At 45.8% G+C, this 26817-nt stretch overlaps 1 protein-coding gene across 6 annotated transcripts in view; it reads right to left on the reverse strand.

The window, feature by feature from the left end:
- Positions 1–26817, reverse strand: part of dnc (phosphodiesterase dunce) — a 708859-nt gene that overhangs the window by 325626 nt on the left and 356416 nt on the right. Inside the window, exon 1 of one of the 6 annotated variants that reach the window (XM_075671524.1) lies at positions 6344–8515. The exons of the other annotated variants lie outside the window; for them this stretch is intronic. Within the exon in view, the coding sequence (XP_075527639.1) occupies positions 6344–6495 (152 nt within the window). The 5' untranslated portion in view covers positions 6496–8515. Of the gene's footprint in view, positions 1–6343; positions 8516–26817 lie in introns of those variants that run through there. 6 annotated transcript variants of the gene reach the window in all.

Here is a 26817-nt window from a genome sequence, read left to right on the forward strand (position 1 = left end):
TGCCATAAATAAACCACGATTCACAGTTGACTCGACGTACAAAACGCCTCTTCTGACGTTTTCAAAATACGCGCTGCATACTTACTGGGAATGCCTCACTGCACTCTCTTCTCTCCCTAAATCGCTGAGTCATTTGAAGATCCCACCCTAACTTCCCAACGACTGGCAGCGCTGGGACACTGACGACTCTGACTAAAGGAGTTGTTTAAAAGTGATTTATTTTCCTTACTGTGATGCCACAGACCGAAATGATAGCGCTAGCCGGGCCAGAAGCTGGCCGCGTTCTGCGACATCCACCTCAGGTGTAAAAAAACAGAACAGAACGCGGCAATCTGCGGTATCTGTTCGACGCTCCGAGCGCACAAATGTGTTTTCTGTGTTCGGCGGGATTCCGCAAGCACGGTGTACCAGGACGCGATATCTTCGCCGCGGTATTTGCCGATGTAATACGAAAACAACTCCATCGATCGCTACAGGAATTTTGAAGTGTTTCGAGTTTGACAACAGCTGAAAAATAGAACACCTTGTACATCATAGCATGCCAGTGGTAAAGAGCACGTGAGAAAAGAAAAAAACACGGAGAAACAGATTCAGTCTGGCAATAGCGTCTGCAAAGCCCGTTGACGTCAAAACTTCACTCCATCTTGAATATGCGACCAATAGCGCTGCTTCGCGACACACGTGAGTAAAGAGGAAGTTTATTTCTGATGTAGGGCTTGTTCTTCGCGAGGAATGTTCAAAAGTACGCTTATCTCTTGAGAGTCATAGCAAGGCAATCTGTGCTCGAAAAAACGCAATATACGCAGATAAGAAGAAAACAGCGATGGTATAAAGCAGGTCGTTTCGATTTTTTTTTTTTAAGTGCACGGCGTGCCTCATAATCAGATCGTGGTTTTGGCACGTGAAACCCTTTTTTTTTTTTTTTTTTTTGCATGGGATCAACTCTCTCTGTCTCTATCGACCCGGAAAAAAGATGTGGCGACCTCTTCTATTCGCTCGAGGTTAGCTCCTTTATCAAGGCATCTATGAGTGGGTTTCATAAGGCGAAGAGCCAAAGAAAGGAAAATGCCGCTACCGGAGGCTTTTAACTACGTCTAAAGCAGGTTGCTGCTCCTTTAAATGCGCTCATCCGTAGTACCTAAGCGTACGAGCAGAGAAATTAACGCGTCGACAGGTCGCGGGTCATACTGTAACGCCCCCACCGCGAAATGAAACGCGCTGAGTTGTTTCAACACCGCGAGCTTAGAACGGCCCATTAAAGGAAGAGTACGGCTCTCACCAACAGTCTGTATATCGCTCGATCTCCCCATCCCGTATAGACCAATAAGATCGGCTCCGTAGATTTCCCCGAGATTCATAAAAAATAATAATAAAAAATAAAAGAAAAGATAGAATGAAGCGAACGTAGCCCTACCAGTTCTCTTCGTGGTCTTCTTCGTTGCCCCGAAAGCCGTAAAGTGAGGCCTTTCGCCACTGATTTTTGCCTCCAGAATGTACGCCGAGCGACGCTGCTTTCCTGGTACACCGGCCGACGCGAATTTGTCCGCCTTTGTTATTCCACCACTGCCTGAGAGCGTACCGCATTCCGCACGCGACGGCGTCGAGCCCAGTCGGACGGCGTTTGAATAAAACATGCACAAATTACGGCCCGATATGTTTTCTGTGACCTGAATATGTGTACAGGAGCCGCAGATCGTGATCTGTTAATGTGAACTGTTGATGTCTCCCCTCCTTTAACGCCATAGCACTTGCGGACAAACATTCCAGGGCGATCAATTTTTCTCACTAGACATCCCATAATAGGCGCAGAAAAGAAAGAAAAGAAAGAAAACAATGAAAGAAAAAATCAGCGAGAAACGACGGTCAGTAGGCGTCTGCATTTCTCTTCATCGGTGGCGTTTAAACATTTAGTTGCCAGGAACGTTTTCAATCACTCACAAATTCTCAATTAAACCCTCGATAATTTTTTTTTTCACACGCTAAGCTCAAACCATAGTAACTAAAATCAAGTTATAGTTCACGATATTGCTGTTTATGCACCTCACAAGCCTCTCGCAGTGTGCGATCAAAGAATAAAGCTGTGTCACACGACTAAATATCACTGTGTTGATGTCTTACTCGAGTGAAGACAGTCGAAGTCGTAAACTTGGCTTAGCATCAACCCGAATCGCTCCTTTATATCTTTTTTTATTCGATGTCACATGGGTCAATGCGGAGAATGCACAACGGCGCACACAGGTCATTGCAAATGTGTGGGCGGATGCGCTCATTGGTCCTCTTTACAGATGACGCTCGCAACGCTGATCGCGGGTGCTTCCACAACATTGCAGGGCACCCGTAGTGTTTCGCGGACCACAGTTCGAGTGGCGCATTTTCACCTTTGTTTGAGCAACAGCTTAGAAGTGAGAGCGTGAAACTGCAGATGTCTTGATATTGTAGCGAGTAAAATAAAAGAAGTAAGCAAATACTGGCACAGCAATGACCTGACCGGCACTGCGAACGACAAATCGGAAAATACGCACGCTTTTGAATTCGAATTCAGAAATATGATTTAAATTACAATTCGCCGTGACGGCAGCTCCTCACCCTCTCTCGCATGATTATCAGCGAGTACACGGAACAGAAGAGAAGGAGAACGAGGAATTAGAATAAGAAAAAAAAAACTACTTATATATTAAGATAAGAAACATCGCACGTCTGGAAAATCTATAGCACAGTTAGCTAATTGTTATTATTACTATTGCGTGACAAGAAGTAGCCATCCACATTATACGTGACTCAATTCCTCACTTCTTTTTTTTTTTAATATTCGGTGGACTTGCCGCAGCACAAAATATTTAGCAGCGGGCGTAAAACAAAGGCATGCAGCCCGCTGCGATGCAGGTACAGCTGCAATGGATTCGCGCACTTGTCCGTTATCCAATGGTCAAAGTCATTTCGGAAATGAATGTCTTTTAAACCACGGTTTCTATCATATTTAATATAAGCGACGAAATGTCGCAGCTATTGGCCTGGGCGTCAGCAAAGTCGCACAATGCGCGCAGCTGTACAGCTAGGCAAAGCGAGAAAACGAACGGCATGTAGCCTTTACAAGCCCGCTCCGTTTCGTTCTATTTTCCCCGGGTGCACACTAAGAGCTGGAATTTGGATCATCCCATGCACCGCAGCTGCTGTCAAACCTGTTGCTGTGTGTTTGTGCGTCGTATAGTTGCAACCCGACAGAGCCTGTGAGATGTTGCACCTGCGGCAGACAAATGTGCAAACGCGGAGAATGGGTTGCCTCGGCTTTGCGTGGGCATCGCACTCGCAAAATTGATTTCAGGGGCGTTCTCTCCTTGTCCGTTCTCTCTCTCCTAACAGAACTAAAACAGACACCACACAGCGACAACGACACACAGAAAAGCTTGTGTCCTCTTTGCCCTCTTTCGCACCGTTCTAAGAATGTACCCTAGACCGCCCCAAGTTGCCCGGCAACAAGTCGTTTTGAATCGGCCTCGTCAACAGCTGATGCTATTCTGTAGCTGCTCCGTGCCTATGGGATCAGCCACTAATCAACTGCCGGAAACAGAAAAGCATAATCACTTAGAGAGATAAGGAGAGGGCAGGGCGGATTTAGTTCTGGGAAAACCGGAAATGAACAAGTTTTCACGGGAAATGTTGAACGCCGGTAAGCCCTAGTGCAGATATAGGATATCTAAAACGAGCAGCGACAGTGTGCAGAGGATCGCTCGCGACTGTGGTGGCTCACGTTGATCACAGACCATTGTCAGAAGAAGCCATTTTAGATTGCCGACCTTTTAAGACATGGCAGCAGAGGGCGAAGGCATTGCTACAACCGCGGTTTAAGGCATTGCATAGAAACTGCGGTTTAAAAGACATTCATTTCCGAAATGATTTTATCCATTGGATAACGGATAAGTGCGCGAATCCATTGCTGCTGTACTTGCGTCGCAGCGGGCTGCGTGCCTTTGTGCTGCATGCCTTTGGCTGCAGGCCACTTTAAGGACAGCAGGCCGCCTGTGCCAACAGTATTAGCCTTAATTGGTGTCTAATGTGCGGCACGCAATGATGCGCTGTGGTACAGTGTGCGGTGATCGCGACCGGATGTAATCGTGTAACTGTGCTCTACTCTCTCTATCTCCAGCTCATCGTTCAACCTCCCCCCCCCCCCACCTCCCTCGTTTGCCAATGCGTGTTTACTCGAGGTTAGGCAATTCTCACGTAAAGTTTTTACGAATTTACGTATTACGTAAATCAGCATGTTCATGCAATCATTACGTTTATCACTAGCTTATGCGTTCATGTGTCGCATTGCCGCAGCGATCTCCTTGCGTGCAGGTTTGCGTGTTGCACGAAGCTAGCTGGCGCTATAGAAAAATTGCATATTGGAAAGAGCATGCTCCTACTTTTGCTTTCAATAAATAATTTCTGCATCACGACCGCAAGTCCCATTTCCGAAGAGTCGTTAATTTCACTGTCAGACTACAGCAGGAAACATAAATGGTTTTTTCGGCCACGGCTATCGTAGAGGCTCCTGATTTTGCCAAGAGAGAGACACGTCGATGCTTGTGCGCATGAAAGTCACGACCTTCGCGCAGGAAATAGAGCAGGCTGTTAAACCCTTGTTTTCGACTTTAGCTTATTCCCGCCTGAATCCAACCTTTCAAGTTCTAGTGGCATTAAGAGGAGGCCTTACTCGCGGGCCAACATCGATTTTCCAATTTAAACACGCGTGAAACCCCGAAATATTCTTATCAAAGAACTGCCGGACCAGTATGAACAAAATGTGTCGCATTGAAAAGAAAACGAAGTATTTCACCAACTGCAGCGACCTAGGTGTCAACTTCCGAGCAAAAATTGCCAAATATCTGTAAGCCACAGAAAAAAAAAAAAAAAAATTAAGCACGGAGTGTAAGAGATTAAACACCGAAAAAAAAAAACTTATCGCGGTTCTGTAAAAAGCGCCTGTTAGATAATCTGAACCAAACAAATTTGATGAACGAGTTTGCAGCTTGAGTGAAATTCTCATTATTGTAAATTAATTAAGGATGTCAAGAACAAATCTGCTCCCTTGAGCGGGTAGATCTTAACTTTTCCTTCTATATGCAACAGACGTAATGCAATTAGACGCAAATTATCTTTCAGTTACTATGTACTTTGGGGACTATCTGTGAGGCAAAGCTGCCTTAAGAGCATTAAGAAAGCGCGAACTACACACGCACGAAGAAGGCACATATACACACAGATGTGTGTGTGTGTGTGTAGACGTGTGTTTCTTTTTCGCCCGTATCCCACTTCACACTTCTTAATGTTCTTCTGGATTACCAACATGCCGATACTGTCAACCTGGTAACGCTTTCTGTTAATGTAGTGCCAAAGTAAAGCATCGTTTCGTCTTTTCCTTTAATTTCAGTCTGGCTTACCCGAAAGGAAGGTTGTAGAAGAATGCACGAATAGACCACTTACACGATAATGAAACATGAATTGTCGGCAAAGACAAGTAGTTCTTCCGACTAATACGCGTCTTAATATTATTGGTTACAATATCAAAATGCCAGATCCAGCAACTTAGGAGCAGCTTATAAGGGCCAGCAGCTCAGAAGAAACATGGACATGCTGCCGAGTCTGCGTGACTCGGACGACATCCCTCTAGTTGATACACTCTGAACAAGCTGTTTTATCAGATCGAGGACGAGCAATATAGAAACCGAGTTGATGTTCCAAAACTTTGCGAGTATATTTCTGAGATTTCGCTACATCAATCCAACTTTAAACCATCGCGGCTGCCGATGCCGCAATGATACGCCAGTGGGGCAAAGAGACGGCGAACACGAGACCGACGTCACGAGCGCTGTACTAACGGCGGCCGTAGGCTGTTACGCAATGTAATAACGCACACTGCTGGCTTAAATTTTCCTGCCTTCCGCGGTAGCCTTTGGCTATGACGCGGCGCCACTGAGATCGAGCTCGCGCGTTGGATTCACGCAGCGGTAGACGCATTAGAGTGGGGGCGAAATCCAAGGGCGCACGTGCACTTAGATTCCGGTGCACGTTAAGATACCCCAGGTGATCAACAGTAATCCGCAGCCTTCCATTATGCGGTGTTCCCCGCACTCAGAACGTGGTTTTGGCGTGTAATACCTCAGAATTTTAATTTTAATTTAGCACATATCTCGTGACGTCCACGTTGTATTCTCGTGTCCGTTACGTAACTACGCTAAAATATATTGAGCTAGACCTTCAAACGACGGGGGCTTGCCTGGGGAAAAGTTAGGTCCAGTGACTCTAGTGCTCGCAATCAGACAAGCGTTATAGGTGACGGTGCCCAAGAATTTGTACGCACCTGTAGTCGGCAGAGGCCACTGACGTCGCACCAAAGCGGACCACCCCGACTTTCCGGCGGCGGATTTGGATGCGCCTCATGGAAGCCTGCATCGTCATGGTGCCACCGGCCTTGCGCTCGACGGTCCAGTTCAGCTGCCGCTGCTCTGTCATGGCCGACAATGTCCGGCACGCACCGTCCCGACAGAGAATATCGCGACCAGACCGGCTAGTCCGACAACCCCGCCGGCGCTTCTGGGACCCGCGATCGCGACACAAAAGCGTAAACAGCAAGCTCAGTCCTTGTCTCAAAGTCAGCGCCGAGTACACACGTCATGGGCCGCGATCAGCGTATATGCTTGCGGCAGAGCAGAAACAACGTGTTGTGATCCTCGTTGCAGCCGAAGGAAGATGCGCCGGCGTCTAATCTTCTTCGTCTCGTACCGACGTATAAAAGAAAATTCGTATCAACGCGAGAACAACGTGCGTCGGGGTACCCGTTACACCAGCTTACGACACCAAGCCAAGGCGGGTCTTGAGGGATGGCCGCATCAATCAACACACACGCACACCGCCCTGTTCTCCCTCCTTGCTCTTTTTTTCTGCCCCCAGCGCACGCTCCAATAGGCGGCCGCACTCGCGATGTTAAAAAAAAAAGAAAGAAAGCGGAAGCGTCGATGTAATTACCGAACCTTGCCGGAGGAGCTCGCAGGTCCACCGTGGAACACTGTCATTAATTTGCGACGGCGTGAAGATGCCGGTCTTGGCGAGGACGACGGAAGTCGTAATGCATAACACACAGTCAAAGCATGCGGTGATGTGCTGCCGCGGCCCAATTAGCCAGCCCTGGTAAAAACGACCGTTACGAGACGCGACAACACAGCCCTCACAACGTCGGGCAGTGCGTCTCGTCGCCTTCGTCACAGACTTCACGTATACTCCAAGAAAAACAAGCCCCAAACAGGCAGCAACAGCAGCGGAGTCGTCGTTAACGGAGAACGCACACAGACCGCAAGCTGTATAATGTGTGAAAGGAGAGAAACAGCAAGGCAAGCTTCACATTCGTCGCGGCCACTTCACAGCTTCACACCTGGCATTGCGGCGCGGCCGCTGACATGGTTGAATGTTGACAGTGAGACATTCCGAATGACGATGTCATGGCGGCGTCGTCCTCGTCGTAGTACTAGTAGATGTAGCAACGGCGCAGCAGCGTAGCGGCACTCACGCTCACTCGCGCGTGCGAGCGTAAACTACGCCGGCTCCGCGAACGAAAAGCAAAAAGGTGCGGAACGACCGAATTCAACAGCAGTTGCGCTGTCGCGCGCGCGTTCACGTCGAACACTCCTTATCCACAGCAAGCGCGGCAGCGGCAACGTTGGTGGGTGGCGTCGCAGATCCGATCGTCCTGGCCGATAGCGCGAGCGGCGTATATTACTATCGTCGGCAGAGGAAAATCCAACAGTGCGCGCAATGTTTCCCAACGTCGGCGAGGTTGTGCTGATCTACGCTGCCTTTTATTTTTCGCTCTCTCCCCCTCTCCTTCGAAGCTAACGTTCGCAGGAAAAGGAGCAGTGAAACAACACGACTGAACCTGGGAGAAGTGCACATATACATAAAAAGAGCAAAGAACCGTTCTGTTCTTCCTTCTCCTTGCTAACTCTCTCACTTCACAGTGCGGCCCGCGCCGCGGGAGAGGCGCTGACGACGACGTCCCTTGTGATCAGCGCACAGGTGACGTAGTGCGCTCTCCAACGAGCTGGCACGGTGTTTCGGCGACAACAACCAAAGAGTTCCCCCGCTGAAGGGCGTCCCTGTCGCTGGTATGTCCTCAGTGTTACACGAGCAGCAGCAGCAGCAGCAGATACAACTCTGTTAGAGGTCACGAAGAGAGCGTGCGTTACGTTCGTCGAAGACGGTGGCGGAGATCACCCAGCGATGCTCCAACGGGCCGAGCGACGTCGTCGGCGTCGACAGCAGCAGTAGCGAAGGAGGAGGAAGGGCGTACAACATTTCGTCGGGAAGGACGAAAAACACACTGGCGCGCGCGCGATCCGCGAAGAGCGCACCATGCATAGTAATGACTCAAGAAAGAAGCCGCGCCCGTTCGAAAAAAAAGATAAGATAAACGAAGGCAAGAAACACCGGTGCGTGGTTTCTTGAGGATGCCGGCGCAGCAGCGACTGCGACGTCGATCCAAGCGCTAGAAGAGCGAGAAGCTTTGCCCGCGAGCAGGACCCGCTATAGTACAACGTCTATGAGTGTCGTACCGTCGTCTGGAAGGGGCGAGGCAGAAGAGGAGGTAAGGTAAGAGGAGTGGGAGGGTGGTGTAGGTACGAGGGGAGGGGGTGGAATGGAGCCAAGATAAGAAAAGACAGGCTACCGCGACAAGATGAACGCGGGGAAGGTTCAAACCCGGTGCTCACACACTCGTGTGCACCCCGCCTCTTCGGAGAGAAGGGCACGTGAGCCGCTCCTGGCTCTCGCGGAGCTCTGCTCAGGCGGCAACGCTCTCGAGACTCTTCTGGAACGCGACGCTGCCGCCGCGGTTGGTTTTCTATACTGTATAGAACGACGACGCACCGACCAGGAATGACGCGTCGTCGGTTTGTTCCACAACTCTACTGGGAACGGAGAGCTCGCAAGGGGCGTCTTCTACAGCCGGCACATGTGAGGTTCCTGCAGAGAGCGCGGCTGAACGGAAGAAAACTTGGCACAGATCTGTCGACGCGAGACGATGACGTGGCGCAAGAAAGCACTGCGCCTGCGGGGCTCGGTTCGCCCGAAACAGTTGACGACAAGCACAGAGCCGGCACACATGTAACCGCGACGTCGCTTCGCCGCAGTCATCTTCGTTGCCGTGACCTATACAAGAGGTGCATGTGCAGAGCTGCACTGGTCGTCGCGCTTGTATGAATTCGACAGGCTCGAAGCTAAGTCGGTGGCGACGCAACGGAGTAGCCCTTTGTTTATGGTGTGATCAGCTTGTATACGCTCCATGGAGCAGGTACGCCAGCTTGAACGTGCGGTGGTGTGTATGCTTCGCAATTCGATCGCGAACTTGCACGGCTGTCTGAACCGCTTTGAAGGTTGCCATTTTGCTGAGTCATATTGCGAAAGCAACAGTGGCTTTCGACGTAGCACCGGAGCCACGGTATTCGCGTAATTGTCTGAATGTTGCTATGCGGTGTCGTAAGCGCATATCTACAGACCGATGTCAGAAGACTGCGCTTAAATTTTCCGCAGTACAGACCGTATCTGGTCAGAAACTGTGGAATGATAGGTGCTTTTGAGTATTTCACACATGTGATGAAAATTTAGAAGAGAGTGCTGTGGCTAAAAATCCTTGAGTGCAGCTGTAGCGTGCCATCTGAACAACCCCGACAATCCGTGCACTGCCTAGTGAACAGGCACACATAAAATAGGAAACAGAAGCGAACTATTGACCCCTTGTGGATAGCACGTGAGGGGGAGAGAAAAATAGGGAGAAGGAACCTTGGCCTTTTACACATTCAACGAAGGCAGGCAGTCCAAAACTTCTCAAGGTTCTGCATTTGGAAATGTGAAAGGCTGTTTGCACCCCTAATCCAGACAGAAATTATGGCTTAGTAAAAGCTGGAAAAGTTAGCTTGGCCACAGGCCTGCCATGCTAGTCGAAATAAAAAAAGAATAATCAGCAAAGCAGTTAACAGCGCGATATCGACAGTACGACTACTGCACGACGGCGGCACGACAGCGGCACGACGGCGACGTTTTGTTACCATAAAATGGCAAATCATGTATCCGCATAACTCTTAGCCTACCTAAGAGAACAATGTAAAGTGTTTTACACTACACCGTTCCTCGGCCGAGTTATAAAGCTAAAAATTGGCTCTTTAGAAAACTTGTAATATGCATAGTAAAACATGGGTTAGGGGTTAAACAACACATGCTTTTACAAACACATACAGACGCAAAAAAAAATTGTGTAGATCCAACACACATGTTGGAAGGCGGTTGAAGCGAAGCTTCCGTGGAACAGTAAAGTAAAAGCGTTACAACTAACAGTGGTGATGTACAAGTTCGGTTATTTTCATCCCATGCAACGTGAAGTCTCATGGAATGTTCATGTTTATCCACCACAAAGGGCACAACTTTGTTCTCATGCAATCGACGGACTGCAATGGCTATGTACACTTATTGTGTTAGCGAGGGGTGAGTGCAACTCAGAATTATCCTAATGAATTGCCCAACGCAGCGGCACTTGACAATAGGCACAGAGAACACAGCGTACTTCTTCAATCGAGCGGACAAACGGGATGATCATTTTTAAGTTTTCCTAAATTTTTAAATATCACCTGCGTACTTTCATGCGGATAATGCTGAATGCGTTTATCGCAACATACTTGATACAATTGGGGCTCAATCAGCCGCGACCATCCGACCTAGAGGAGAAAAAGTACCTTTTTTCGCTCCGCCATCGCCGCGGACGACACGCATATTTAGTTTAGTCGTGAAAGTAGTTATTCAGCCGACAAGGCTGCCATCCAGAACTTTATTGATAATCTGTGATCGCGTCTGCTAGGAAGAGCCTACAGTTTGTTAAAAAGATGCTTAGTTGATCCTATTGCTTCCTGTGTGCTTTCAAAAATGGTGCATAATGCTCATAAAGTTCCTAATGCACCGTGTACAGACAGACTTTCGGTGTTGTGTACACCAGACAATTAAAGATATTTTATTAAATATTGAGAAGGCTGTACATTATTCGCGGACCATACAAAAAATATTATAAATTCACTTCTATTCGCTTCTGGTGCTATACTATTCGCAATAATTTCACTTCATTTATTGATCCTTAAGAGCCCGGAGGGCATTACATACATTACATTACAGAGAGCATTGCATATTTAACTAGGTCGGGAAAACTACTATTTGCAACGCTGCTAAAGCAAAGCATGTGCAACTGAAGGTGAACAAAATTTATGAAAGATTGAACGAGACATTCGTACTTGTGTCCATCCTATCGCAATGACCATAGTTTTCGTAATAAAAATAGTCTTTCAATGTAATGCAAGCTGTCCTTTTCGATAGAGTGTAAAATTGGGCCAATTTCTTCAAGTTCATTATGACGACAGCACCAAGGGCACGGTAATAAAGAAAAAGAAAAGAAAGCACACAGTAAAAGTGCTCCTCTTAAAGCCTGTCGCGGGCCATATGGTCAAAGTATCGCCTCGAGTGACAATGGGGCATTCATTCATTCAACGAAGTCGCAAAATACTCACCGAAATGTTAAGCGGGGGACATACAGGTGAAATAACCGAAGGGCCAGAAGCAGACATTCAATAAATAAATAAATAAATAAATAAATAAATAAATAAATAAATAAATAAATAAATAAATAAATCTTATTCAACCCAACACCGGTTAGGAGAGAGGAAAGGAAGAAAAGTTACAAGGCGACGTAATGTTCAAACGCTGTGATTCCTGTAATTTCAACACGTGATTCCGCCTTTAAACACAATTTATTTTACGGCAGTCCTCACTGTAACCGGGAGAAATCGACCCCCTTATTGACCAATGCCTACGAGTATGCGGCACAGTCTTGTCGGACAGCAGCAACAACTCGCCGACGAAAAAGCGCGTCCACAGCGTGCGACCCCTGCGCAACCCACGCCACGCGCAGCCGCTGCCAGCAGCGCCCCAGGCGGTGCCAATTATATTCCCGCCCCGTTCCGCTTAATGATTTCCATCAAACACGAACGCCGTACGCTACCCTTAAAAGGAAGTTTTACCGCGTGAACGACTGTTTATAAGCACAGGAATGGAGAAATCGCTTTCCTCGGCAACCACTGCACCACACTTGATGAGGTTTGTTGCATTTAAAACAAGAAGTGAACATCTACCGCCTGCAGGAAACGATTATTTAATTTCGGGTATCATAAAAATGCCTTGTTAAAGCTGCACGTATTGAGTGGCCTTTAAACTCCGACTATACATTTCATTCATGCATTTATTGGCCTTTCATTTTTTGTTTACAAGTTGTCCAAACGGTAATTAAACTACACTGCTTCAGTTAATATGAACGTAAATGTTGTGTCTAAATTCCTGCCACAGGTTCTACACGATACTAGCGCTGTATACGTAAACGTAACATTAACAAAATACGTAACTATCTATTCCTTGAATTCATTCCTACAACTCGCTATTTCAGTGGTACGGATGAGGCAAATTTTCTCTATTCGTTCAAGCCGTTATCGCTACATCTGTCTGCACTATTCTAACTAAAGCGCTCTGTAATTAAAGCACGGAATCAATGATGCAGATCCCGTGCCTAATCCCAGGAAACTTATCGTAAATATTATTCCTACATTTCGATTGCAGTCCTCATAGGCAGCTGCTGCCCAAAAACATATACAATTCCTTTCTTTTTTTCGGATTCAGACCACCTGCAGAACGCAACATGAAATAACCTTGCGCTCCCTGTTCGAGAGTTTTTTGCTGCATCTCTTTGTGTATAGCTCGATGTTTGTGCCGTATGTGCCAGAAATAGAAAAATAGCGTAAAAAAGGCCCACATAACGAGAGAATTCCGTAGTTTCAGATTTCATAGGTATGCTCGAAGCATTCAACGAGAGAACGCAGTCACACACCTTGAACGTATTCAGGTTTCCTGGCGCTTACTGTGGAACAAAGGCGTCTCACCGCGGAAGTACAAATACGTACAGGGAAACATACGGAATCGCTTGTCGCAGGGCTGCAGCGTATGCCGACACTCTGCCGAAGAATAAATTACGAACAAAAGCTCAAACAAACACACGTGAGGAAATGAGGGCAAGCGTAAACACGCACTGTTTAACAACATCGGATCGTGGCGTGGGCTCGTATACGCATGATATATGTTGAAATACTAGTGTAGTGAGAACAATACCAGGACACCCGCAGCGCAATGAGCTTTTACGGTGTCCTCGTCTTATTAGCGCTGCAGTAATATTCCAACATCACGATATTTACTGGTCAACAAAATTAGAGACATAAATAAATGAAAAAGAAAGGTACCGTTCATGTAAAATGTGAAAACATGTTCATAGAGAGTGACATTATAGTAGCATAATCGATAGTGGCGGAACAAGGGATATTTCTGGAGCCAACGTTTCGACTAGGGCACTGGACTTCATACAAGCAAACTCACACGCCAGCACCGAGATGAAGACGCTGTCGAAACGCTGGCTCCACATACATCCCTTCTTGGAAGACTATTGAACGCCTCACATCTCCATCTTCCTGTGCAACTTTGTCCCGTTTCCTTGCTTGCTCGTTAATTAATTAATTAATTAATTAATTAATTAATTAATTAATTAATTAATTAGCTTGCTCCATCAAAATACGGTGTAATCAGAGACGGAAGGAAAAGTAGTTCAATGGTGGCTAGAGGGGCTCGTCAGTGCCTTCATACAGTGACAGCAGCAGAAAGACAGCACAATATCATACTGCTAAATTTTTTTAAACACTACATTGTTGTCCCCCCCCCCCCCCCCAAGAATAACCATGCCGCGAAAAATAAAAAGCAAAAACGTAGCTTATGCAACAAAGATTAGTAACATGACTTATATAAGTACTGTTTTTAAGATCACCGTATTAAATGTTACAATCCACTTATAGGTCCACGGTCCCGCACAGACAAGTATTCAAGGCCTTCTTAAGAGAAGGATAAGAGAGGTCCACATTCTTTCTCTATTGAGTTTTGTTTGTTTATTGCGTTCAGTAATTATGTCAAGTATGCACCAACTAAGCCCCACGCAAGCCTTTTTTAGAGAGCAAAGTTTTGAGTTGTAACGCCAGGTGGGAAGGTGGGGAGAGCGAATAGATTTCAATGAGATTCTAGACGACCCATAGAGCAGTCATATTTTTCCGCATTGGGGCTTTGAACGAGCTTTTCGTTATGGATGTAGTTTCAGGTGAGAGTCACTAGCTCCTTCCTGACTGTATGGAATTCCTGTATGGAATCTGAGACAACAACCAAGGAGCACGCTGCCTCATTGCGGAGATCTTGGTCCTCGAAGTATACGGCTCCGCGTATTAAGACGTTGTACGTAGTCTCGCTGTTTATTGCGTCAACCATTGCGTCGCGAGAACATTTCAAGAGCTACCGGCATTAAACGCAGCGCCGGTCCCAGAGCGCGTGAAATCTCACCGCGTTCGCGTTCGGATAAAACAGGTCAGAGTAGCATAAGGTATATGTTATAAGATATAGAGTAGGATAGGATAAGACAAGCTTCTTTATGTAGAAATGGTTCCACGACTTCAGTGACTCCCGGCTGAGACTAATCAGGTTGGTTTTGAGATACACGATAGGACTAAAGCAGGCGTTGCACATGATGTGAGATTAGCTGTCCATGAAGCTATCTAAATTATGTACGGTCGGCGTCCAAGATTTACGAACCGCGAGAGACCAGAAAAATATGAAAATTTCCGCAGCCTGCGCACACGCGTTGGCATTCAAATGTCTAGTTTGTACTGTAGCATATGCGAGAAAGATTTTGCTGGCTTAACGATTTACTGCTTTACTGAATTCTACGGGGAACAAGATGGCGCGATTATAGTCGCTACTGTCAAACACTGCTTGGAAATCCTACGTTTTCTCAGGTCCCGCGGTCCCTAGACTTTTGACGCCGACTGCGCGCTGCCACAGAACTATAGAGTTAGTAGATCGGAAAACGGTCGCGCAGCAACTTTCCTTTGAGTAGATTAAAAACCAACAATTGAATTCTGGGGTTTTATGTGCCAAAACCACGACATGAATATGAGGCACTCCGTAGTGCGAGACTCCGGGTTAATTTTTGACTATCTGGGATTCTTTAACGAGCATCGTATGCACCGTAAACGCGCGTTCTTGAATTCTCGCTCCCCTCGAAATGCGGCCGCCGGGGCGGTGATTTGATCCCTCGCCCACGCACATGGCAGCGCAACGACAGAGCCAGCACGCCACCAGGACGGTTTCCTTTGACTGGATTACACGTAGGTAAGCTTATTTTCGTCTTCCAGTCACAAGCGTAAGAACTTGCTGTTGCTACGATACATTTGTTGTTACTTGATTGTGTTACGTTAATGATTGTTGTTACGATGCATAGTGTCTTGTTTATGAAGCGCAAAGGCACGCTTGTATACGCTCATCGCGCTTTCCCTGTGCCGACTGTCATCCCTCCAAATGATTTCTTATTTTTGGCAGGTCAGCAATATTTTATTACATTGCAGACGTATTACTGACTGAACGAATTAAATAATTCCTCGCTTCATCTTCATCGGGGATTTGCGGCCGAACCTTGCTCCTATTCATACTTCTGTTCTTCACCCTTAGCTGACGGAACGACTGTGCCGTGGACTCATATCTACACGGATTTGCTGACTGCGGACCGTTCGTGGCAGCTACCTGCCGCCACGTGTTCACTAGGATCACTGCCGGATCACCAGTTCACCGCCCGTTCATCAACTGATCGCATGTGTTAAACAGTCCACAGCGCAAGCGCCATCGCTGCCAGTGGTGGCACCCCCTCCCGGAATCGCTATAAAAAGGACCGAACATCAGCTGCCGAGTGGGATTTGCGGCCGAACCTTGCTCCTATTCATACTTCTGTTCTTCACCCTTAGGTGAGTGTGACGCAAATACATAGCTACTGTAAAAAAAATGTGTCTTGGCCGCAAATCCCAACTGTAGTTTTCTGAGCTGTCAATTCTGTTGTGATGGGTGTTGATATTTGCACATTCCGCGTCCGAATAGGTTGTTTTGTGCCATTTGGGAGGGACACTGTATCATGTTCACCAGTATGGCTTCGTCCAGGCTGTGCTGCCACTAGGATATGCGTAGGCGCTCGACTGACTTTAGCTGTGTCTTGTATATGGCTCCTGCTAATCTGTGCTGGTGACGTTGAGACAAATCCCGGCCCAGATAAATCTGATCAAGTTCTCGCTGCAATTAAAGAAATGAGATTAGTCAGTGAAAATTTTCAAAAAGAAGTTCTTGGAAAAATCAAAGATGTACAACTGAGCGTTACCGAAATCAAACGGCGCTTATCTAAGCTAGAAGACAGCTCGGCCGCTGTCACTGACATCTCTAAGGAAGTCAACACCTTGGGCGCGATGCTGAAAGAATCTCAAAACAGGCTTCAAAGCATAGAAACAACTCAAACGCGACAGTCTAGCAAACTTGTTGATGACCTCAATAATAGAATGCGTAGAAATAACTTGATCTTCAAAGGCATTGCTGAGCAGACAACGGAAACATGGAAAGATACCGAAGATGTGGTGACAAAGTTTGTAACCACGAACTTGGGAATGTCAATTGGCGAAATCGAACGAGCCCATAGAATAGGAGAACGAAGGGAGAACAACACCCGCCCAATAATTGTGAAATTCTTAAATTTCAAAGACAAGACCTGCATTCTCAAAAATGCCCACAAACTGAAAGATCTTAAATCTGCTTCCGTTTGGATAGAAGAGGACTTTTCACCTAGAATGCAATTTATTAGGAAGCAGCTTAGAGACTTTGCTCGAAAGAACAGACATCCTGGTGAGCAATATAAACTCTTCTTCGATAAACTTCTTCTTAATGGTACCCTGTATTCATTCAACTGCACCACTAGAGAAGTGACTGCTCTTCCCAAACGCCACTCTACAGGTAGGGCTGCTTTTTCAGAAAACGGTATAAAAGAAATGACTACTCCCCATGAAGGCGATGCGACCTCTCAGGACAACTGACTAAAAAATAAAGGGATAATTTCAACGTTGTCAATTTTGGTGACAAATTTCCGTAGCCTCCTTCCAAAGCAAGATCATTTCTGTTCTTATGTCGAAGCATGCTCAGCTGACCTGGTGTTAGGATCAGAGACTTGGTTATCTCCCGATGTTAATAATTCCGAACTATCCTTGTCCAGCCAGTTTTTATTATTTAGGAAAGACCGCATAACTTCACGCGGTGGTGGGGTAATAATCGCTGTAAGGAAAAGCTTGGAAGCGTTTGTTATTGATACGGAATCGTGCCTGGAAATTTTGTGGATTGCATTACGTCTGTCACCGTCTGTAACTTGTGCCGTTGGGGTGTGTTATCGCCCACCTGATTCACCCGAGGAATTCCCTGAACATCTGAATGAATCTTTAACTCACATTCAGAACAAATTTCCACGCGCACCAGTATTCCTGGCCGGCGACTTCAATTATCCGAATATTGATTGGAAAACATGCAGGCCCCTCCACGGCACAAGAAAGCGTGAATGCCAGAATTTTCTGGATGTGTTAACACTTTTCAATCTGCACCAAATAGTTTCCACACCTACGCGTGGTCATTCGCTTTTAGATCTTGCACTGACAACGGAACCGGAGAAGACATCTGTACACGTTTTAGATGGCATCAGTGACCACATGATACTGCAGTGCGATTATACAGTAGTCAGGAATAAACCAGAAAAACAGAAAAAAGTTATATTTGATTATACCAGAGCGAATGTTGACGCTCTTCTTGATGAACTATCATTATTCTGTACAGATATTTTTCACTCTTTCAATATGCGAGATGCAAATGAGAACTGGTTCCTAATTCGTGATAAACTAACTCTGCTGAAAGATAAACACGTGCCTAAGGTCACCATTACCACATCTACAGAAAGCACATGGTTCACAAGACATGTGAAACAATGCATAAACAAAAAGAAACGGTTGTACGCAAAAGCTAAACTGACAGCATCTGAACACGATTGGAACAACTACCGCACACATGAGCAACTGTGCAAAAGTGAAATTGAATCAGCAAAGGACAAGTTTTATAACATTGACCTTTCACACATGTTAAAAAACAATCCTAAAAAATTTTGGCGGGTTGTTAATCCAAATTACAGTTCAAACTCCTCGGTATCCATAAATAAAGAAGGTAATCTTCTTACTTCCCTTGAAGTAGCAGAGGAATTTAACCAATTTTTCTGCTCAGTATTCACCCATGAAGGCCCCTTACCTACTGACCTACAATTTCCAACGCTGTGCCAAACTATGCCTGACATAACTGTCACGCCAGAAGGCATATATTCTGCCATAGACCGGCTCCCTATTAACTCGGCACCTGGCCCCGATGGAATATGTCCTAAATTGCTAAAAATAGCAAAGCCTGTAATAAGCCCAATCTTAGCCGCAATTTTTCAGCAATCTATAGATACGGGCTGTGTCCCAAACGACTGGAAAATTGCGAGTGTCATACCCGTTTTCAAATCTGGTGATGGCTCTAACCCGTCAAATTACAGACCAATTTCGCTAACCAACACCAGCTGCAAATTACTAGAACACATAATCTCATCGGCCATCATGAGCTATCTGACGAAGCATAACTTCTTTTTTGCGAATCAGCACGGCTTTCTTCACGGTCGATCTTGCGAAACACAACTGTTCGAATTAATTACTGACCTTCATCGTGCTGTTCATGCTCACTCTAAAATAGACGCCGTATTTGTAGATTTCGCCAAAGCGTTCGACAAAGTTCCACACAAACGTCTAATTAAAAAACTTGACAATCTGAACATTAATTCGAAGGTTATTTTTTGGATTAACAATTTTTTGGCCAATCGCTACCAATCAGTCTTTGTAAATGGGCATTCATCAACCCTTTCCCACGTTAAATCTGGAGTACCACAAGGGTCTGTACTTGGACCTATCTTATTCTTAGTTTATATTAATGACATAAGCAATAACCTGAGTTCTACGGTCAGATTGTTTGCAGATGATTGCGTGATATACAGGGAAATAATTGAACCTTCTGATTCACTTCTACTACAATCGGACTTAGACAAGATTAACGATTGGTGCACACAATGGCAAATGGAAATTAATACCTCGAAAACAAAAGTCGTGACATTTACCACAAAAACTGACCCAGAACCTTGCCATTACATTCTAAACGGCATGACTGTAGAATCGGTACCGGTCATAAAATATTTAGGGATCCATTTAGCATCCGACCTTTCATGGAACATTCACATAGATACGGTCATTAACAAGGCTTCGAAAACACTCGGATTTCTCAGACGAAATCTGCGTTCAGCTAATGCAGACACTAAGTATTTAGCATACACTACATTAGTGCGCTCGCAGTTGGATTACGCCTCTTTGATTTGGAACCCATACCAAGCATACTTAATAACAAAATTAGAGTCTCTTCAAAATAAAGCCTCTCGATTCATATCGAAGAACTACTCGCGTACGGCAAGCGTCACTGAAATAAAGAAAGCTCTCAAGTTACCTCCTCTTGAAAGACGTAGAATGCTTTTCCTACTGTCCTTTTTCCACAAATTGTATCACAGCCACTCTTCCTTTGCTATATCCCGTCTCACGCCAGCGCATCGAATATTCCCACGCATTGACCACCAACTCAAAGTCGAACCCATCTTTGCTGGCACAAACCTGTTCTTTCATTCGCCGCTCGTTCTAGCCATCCGTCAATGGAATCTTCTGCCTGGCACCATTGCATCTGTCATTGATTACGAAGCGTTTGTAACCAGCCTGAAATGTCACCTTGAGCTGTAACCTTCATTCTTCCCCTCTCCTCACTTCTTACATGTGTGTATATATATAACGCTACTCTCTGTAACAATTGAATGTTTGTTGATTATTGTTGATATGTACCTTTATATTTGGTTTTTCTCTTCAACATGCTGTTAATGGTGAGCGACTTCTGTACACATCATAGTACTGCGTTGCTTTGTACTAACTGTTGTTCCCCCCCTATGTAATGCCTGCTGGGCCTTTAGGGTATTTGAATAAATAAATGAATAAATCTACAGTTACTGCCCATGCACTTACTTTTGCGATCAGACGGAAAGAGTGTGCAGGAGCCAAGCAGTTGAATTCCTTTCTGTCGCGGCGTCACCAATCCTATTCCTCGGCCGAGCTTCACCTTCGTGCACAATGGGCCCCGATATCTCTACGAACTCCTTCTTTCCTTTTTATGTCACCCTCCCCTTCTCCCCAAAGCACTGAGCTGTGTTTCTTCCTCTCCGCAATTCTTCTCCCTCCTTCTGGTTTTAATTCCGATGAGGGCCCTAGCTCAAAGTTGAGCAGCAAGCGAACTCGTAAGAAACGGGTTATTTAAACGTTTTGAGTTCGTGCGCCTTTATTTTCGTAATAGACAACCCACGACCACATGCGAAACGAATAAGAACTGGCCAACAGATACAAGACAAGGCTATGCACAATGCGGTTCATTGTTCAATGAAACACGCAATTAATATTCAGATACCAAAGCAGCTAAGTCATGGGATGCAGAGATCAAGCCAATTTTAACCTACACATCCTATTTAAAGATAACACCAGCTACAAGTAGGTGATATAACAGTAGACCGTACTGCACGGCAACGCTCAAGGAAGTGGAGGGCCAGAGTTTTATGAGGGTGCATTTGTACACCCTACAGATTGCTCATAGAACTAATTTAGACTGTTTGGTATCTTTTATACACACGTAGTTTCGTGCATGGAGTGTAGAGGAATATATTATCTATTTGATCTATAGATTTCCGAAGGGGTTGTTTTCATAGGGCCTATGAAGAGCAGCCGACGAAAATGTTACTCCGCGTGCCATTCACAGACATTCCACGTACTCTAAGATACTCGTGAACGAATATTCGAAACTTGCGAATTTAGAATAGAATATATTGTCCTATTCGAAGCGCTACCATTGTCGAGTAGTCGCTATTTGATTAGGTCCTCAAATCTAATACCATTATTCCAAAATCCGAATGTTTTCAAATAGTTCTCGAATACTTGTACGTATAGGTATGTCGTCGACTGTACGCGATCAAACATGAAATTGAAGCAAAAACGCCATAACTGATCCCATCCAAGAGAGAGAGACAGTTAAGAGTTGACTGATCCCATCCAAACTGACCATAACAGTGGACAGCACGCTGCATCCCTCAGACAGACAAACGTTTCCGGCCAAACCCGATCATTCGCAATGACAGCGACAAGATCTTTTTTGGAGTGTCCTGAAAACTTTGACTGGGGGGAGCCGAAGGCTCCCCTATCAGATCACTCGCAATAAAATTATTTTTTTTTTGTACATACACGGCCGTTGAGCAGTGGGTATTATTTGATGATATTTGTAGATTAAGCACCTCTGTCCTGTTATTACTATATATGAATATGCTTTATGGCAACATTCTTTACACGAAAATGGCGCCATCTTCCGCTAGCACCTTGGCCGCGACCATTCGAACTGGAGAAAACGCGCCATCTTTCGCTGTGCCATGGCTGAAGAGAAGAGGGTACGCATTTCTAATTTGGTCGTGAAGGCAGGTATACAAAGATGCCCATTGGCCAACCAAGGTTGCCTTTGTAAACTTTATATGATAATTAAAAATTACATTCTTGGGTTTAACTCGTCAAAATGAAGATATGATTATGAGGCACGCCGTAGCGGGGGGACTCCAGATTAATTTTGACCAGCTGGGGTTGTTTGACGTGCACCCACAGCACGGTACACGGGCATTTATGCATGTTACCCCCATTGTAATGCGGTCGCCGCGGCCGGTATCCGATCCCGTGACAGTACAAGGCCATAGCCTTTTAGCAACCACGGCAGGTCACATAATTATGACAATGCATGACCACGTACGCTCCGAACAGCCCTGAGCTCCCGAACAAACTGCATAGGCAATTTGCGTCCGATCCGGTCTCAAAGGCTACTAAAGACCCCTACGTGAATTTAATAAAGCACGTTTTATGTTGTGCTGTGTAACCACAGAAACTTTTAGTCTTATGTATTAAAAAAAATTGGGGGTTTTACGTGCCAAAACCACTTTCTGATTATGAGGCACGCCGTAGTGGAGGACTCCGGAAATTTCGACCACCTGGGGTTCTTTAACGTGCACCTAAATCTAAGTACCACGGATGTTTTCGCATTTCGCCCCCATCAAAATGCGGCCACCATGGCCGGGTTTCGATCCGGCGGCCTCGTGCTCAGTAACCCAACACCATAGCCACTCAGCAACCACGGCGGGTCAATCTTATGAATACCAAGATGTGAAAATAGTTTGATGATAATAGTAAGAAGGCTGTACATTATTCGCAAACTACTTGAAAGCAATTTGATATTACATTCAGTTCACTTTTGATTCCTATTCAATTCGGACTCGAGAACTGCTAATCGTAAATCCTACAAAGTTATAGAAAACTGTTCATAGGCATTAGAGTTTGGGAGTAATTTTTATTGTTAAGCGGCAGGTAGTCACTTTATGCAGCTTGATTGAAATATGATCGATCGTGAATGGGTTCATAATTGACTTCATGCGCGCTCATGCCAAACTCGCAACAATATTTTCCGCTTTCTTTGGTAGAATATCTCGTATTGTCCTATCATGCAGTATGTAGTGATGTGCTTTAGTCTTCAGTGTTTGCAAGGCTATTTTTAGTTTTATTTCGCGTAGAGTGCTATACAGGCGATAAGTACTTTCCTGATAGCCTAATATTATTGGATAATTGGGCGAGTCAGCCTTTCGACGGCCTATTTCCCTAGAGCCTCATAATTTAATAAACAAGATTTCGCCGCCGGAACCCAATTGCATCGCATCATGCGGAGGTAAATTGTGTTATATTCCCTTCCTTTCACATTTCCTTATTATTTGCTGTGAAAGACACGCTAAAGAGTGACACTGAATCAGCTTAGACTGATAAAGTAATACTCAAAAATTCAAGTATCCTTAATTTCGCAATAACAGCGTCATTTTGGAAGAAAATAATTAACGTGAAAGTTACATTTTTAAAAATTTCGCGCACAAACGTCAGCGTCAGCATGTCAGTGTGACGTCACGAAGTTCAAATACTTCTGTTTGTATTCGGGCCGTGATGGCGCAGTACAAGTTATTGCAGTATCCTAAGTCCCGTCTTCGGATTTTTTAGAAGACAGTGTTGTCCGTCTCCAGCGACAAAAAAAAAAAAATTAAATAGGCCCGAACAGACACAGTCATACCTCATGACGTCAGAGTGAGCTGGTACAGAAACTTGAAGGCGGCGTCGCCAGCTGTCTTTCATTTCTGCGTCTTCTCTGGCTTCTCAAGCCTCTTCTCGCCTTGACAGTGTTTATTTTTTTGCTATCTCATTAGCGTAATTTTCTAATAAAGCCCAAATCACTTTTCTCTTTAGCGACCCATTAGGAAAGCAAAGATCTACATGAATATCAACTCCACAAATTAGAAAACACGTTAAACAAACAAAACAAGCTCATCATGCTTCGTTGCAGTCATCGTCCGTTCTTTCAGCTGCACACACGTGAAGCCACGGCACACGTATCCATACAACCGCGCTATTCAGTTCACGTAAGATGCAATTATAGATAGCGCTCGGATCAGGTGCAACGTCTCTCTGGTCGAAGAGACAGGGAAAATGAGCGGCATGCTCTTCTTCTCTTTTTGGTTAGTTTGTTTGTACAGCTCCGTACGGGAGGAAAAAGCCACGACATCGGCGCTGGACGTCGGCCAAGCTTCCGTGCGTACAAGCAGTGTTGGCGAGACGGGGCACAAACGAAGATTTATACCTTCGTTGGGTCGACGCCCGGGAGTACGAGGACGCCTTACACGACTACTGCGTGGCCAAGTGTCTCGCGCGGCAGTGCATCCTGGGACGCGTCTTTGCGAACGCTCGCATGTTCGCTAACAGTTTGTTCTTACGGGATAGCGCCATGTATCGCATTTGACACAGACATAACATCTTCATAAATTAAAACGTGATACAAAAAAGAACTAGTCAGAGTGCCCACTACACGGAATTACATGATAGTGCGATATACTTAAGTTCTTTAGCGCGTTTCTGAGCATACTGTAGATAACGTTTCAAAGTGATGTATGTATCGGAGCCTGAATTAAGCCAAAGCGCAAACCTCTAAGTTGCTAATAATTATCGACTTGTTTGCGCTTGAATTTCTATTATGCACAATGCTGGCCTCGCTCTTAGCTGCTACTAAGAAGTTGATGTGGTGTAGTGTGGTGTGCACGTGCCCCTGCAACATGCCTTCATGCACACGCGTTTGTCGGTATTCCTAACACGTTGTGCATTACTGCACGGAGTTTGTGTGAAACTGTTAATATACAGGCTCGGAAAAAACGTGGAATGCGGAACCGTTCCTGCTCCGCTCATGTGACCGCCGATGTTGAAGTGCGAGGCGCTCAGATGACAGACGGCACTTTGCCGACATCCCGGTAGCGTAGAGGTTTTGTGTTCTCCCAGAATAAAGACCAAGGAACATTAATAATTCTTGAGTCCTGATATAAATGTAGAAAAGCAGCGACGTAACACGAAATAGCCGTTTGAATGGAAACTAGTAAATAATAATAATAATAATAATAATAATAATAATAATAATAATAATAATAATAATAATAATAATAATAATAATAATAATAATAATAATAATAATGCCAACCGTACGCAGTTCGAGTTCCGCCTTTTGCAAAACCTGCCGACTCATCATATGCGGGATGCCTACTACGTTGGCATTCTACTATTCCTGGAACTTCCCCAGGCTTTCTCTGACTAGTTTTATAAGTTCCCTGTCCATTTATGACGCTGGCGGTTTAGTTGCAATAAGAAATGGTATTTTATAGTTTGGGGGGGCCAACTTACTGCATGCGCATAATTTTTAAATACTACCAATAAGACGTGAGTCAGTTAGAATGCAAAGTCCGGTTATGAAGCGTTTTATGCCTGTGCCGACCACTGGGCCAGGCTAACATCCGCAAGAAAGAGAGAGAGAGAAAGAAAATGGAAGTGGAACCTACTATAGGTAACTAAAGAGGAAAAAACCAGATCAGGAAAGAAGTAATTTATGATAGCCCAAAGGGAAGCTCATTACTTTTTGAAGCGACATCAGGATGCCTTAGAACACGCACTTATAAAGCGAGATACAACAATGAAGAAGATGCACGTGCTTGCTGCGGTAAAGCTATAGGGAAGCGGTGGAGGATGATTTATTAGGATGTGAAGATATCTGCCCAGCGGTCGATTTAGGCACCTCTGGCCTCCTTGAAGCCCTTGGGTTCAACAAAAGCAGGGGGAATGTATACATGTCTGCAAGATAGATTAGTAAGAGGCGATTGGAAGATTGGTGGAAGCGAATTAGGGAAACGATAAACAATGGAGGCATACAAAAACAAGGTTCTCATTAGGGGTTTAGAAAATTTGGTGATGGCAATTCTCCGTGGGTTTCTTTTTTCCCTTTCATTTTTCTCTTTTCTTTTTAGCGTAGTGTTTTGATCCCACCGATGGCATCGGTTGTTGGGAACTCGGCGCTGACGCCCGTGGTTGTACCTGGGTCGCAAGCCCCAAGGGTAGCGTTGGCCTGGCGGCCTGGGGTACAACTGGAAGCATCCGAAGGTCCCGGCAAAGCATGAGTCGACTGGTAACAACAAAACAACTTGTTTATTTTAACATCGCAAAGAGTTGGCGGTCAGGTTGACCGAAGTAGAGAGACGGGAGAGCACTTTACTCAACAGAAGAAATCGGAGCCCTCCCTTTTGGCGTCCGGGGGCAGCTGTTTTTATACTCTCGCAGTTGAGGGCAAGAAGGAACCCCTCAATAGACGAGCACGTGATTGTACAATGGGCTAAGGTGACGCACACTGCCGCCGGTCGGGCACAAAGACTGGAAGGAGAGGGTGACCCCTTGCTTTCGCATCGCCTGGTTCGGGCACAATGACTGGAAGGAGAGGGTGACCCCTTGCTTTCGCATCGCCTGGTTCGGGCACAATGACTGGAAGGAGAGGGTGACCCCTGCTGTCGCATCGCCTGGTTCGGGCACAATGGCACATACACTCACACACGCACATGAAGACACGTGGCATCGGAACATGCCTGGAAACGCCTGGAAACGCCTGGCGGGGAGCGTTGCGGCGACGCCGAACGGGCCAAAATGTCTGCCGCCCCGCCGCAGTCGCGCCGGCAAAACCGCGTGTCGCAGGCGAAACGCAACAGACCGCCCCGCCGGGGGAAGGAGATCCCGATGGACAGGGGACTGCATCCGCTGTCCGGAGGGATGTCGCTCGATGATGCTCATAACCGAAGTCGGGCGTCCCTCGACGTTTCTTGAGCGCAGCGCACAGAGAAGGCCTCGTTCTCTCGTTCAGGTTCGCACGGGACACTGCAAAGTGACTTCGGGAGAGTTCACATTTTTGTTCTCGTTCCCGGCAAGCGTTAGAACTACGCTGAAACTCAACCGCTCAGTCAGCAAGCACGGCACAACCCTCACTAAGCCCTGCCAGGCTCTTTCCCCTTTTTATACCACTGCCTAGTTCCTTACAGTAGTCTAGTATCACTCAGAACGCGTCCACAAATTGAAAAATTGCACTAGAAAGCATATCATCACTTTGAAACACTAAACAAAAGCAATATGTTAAAAAAATCCTGCCTCAGGAAGAAAAACATCAGTAACAAACAATTTTTAGGCTGATTCCTACGTTAGGGGCTTCGACTTAAGCCATCGGCGTTACCGTTGAGACTCCCCT

The sequence above is a fragment of the Dermacentor variabilis genome, chromosome 10, assembly GCF_050947875.1.
Source record: "Dermacentor variabilis isolate Ectoservices chromosome 10, ASM5094787v1, whole genome shotgun sequence".
NCBI lineage: Eukaryota > Metazoa > Arthropoda > Arachnida > Ixodida > Ixodidae > Dermacentor > Dermacentor variabilis.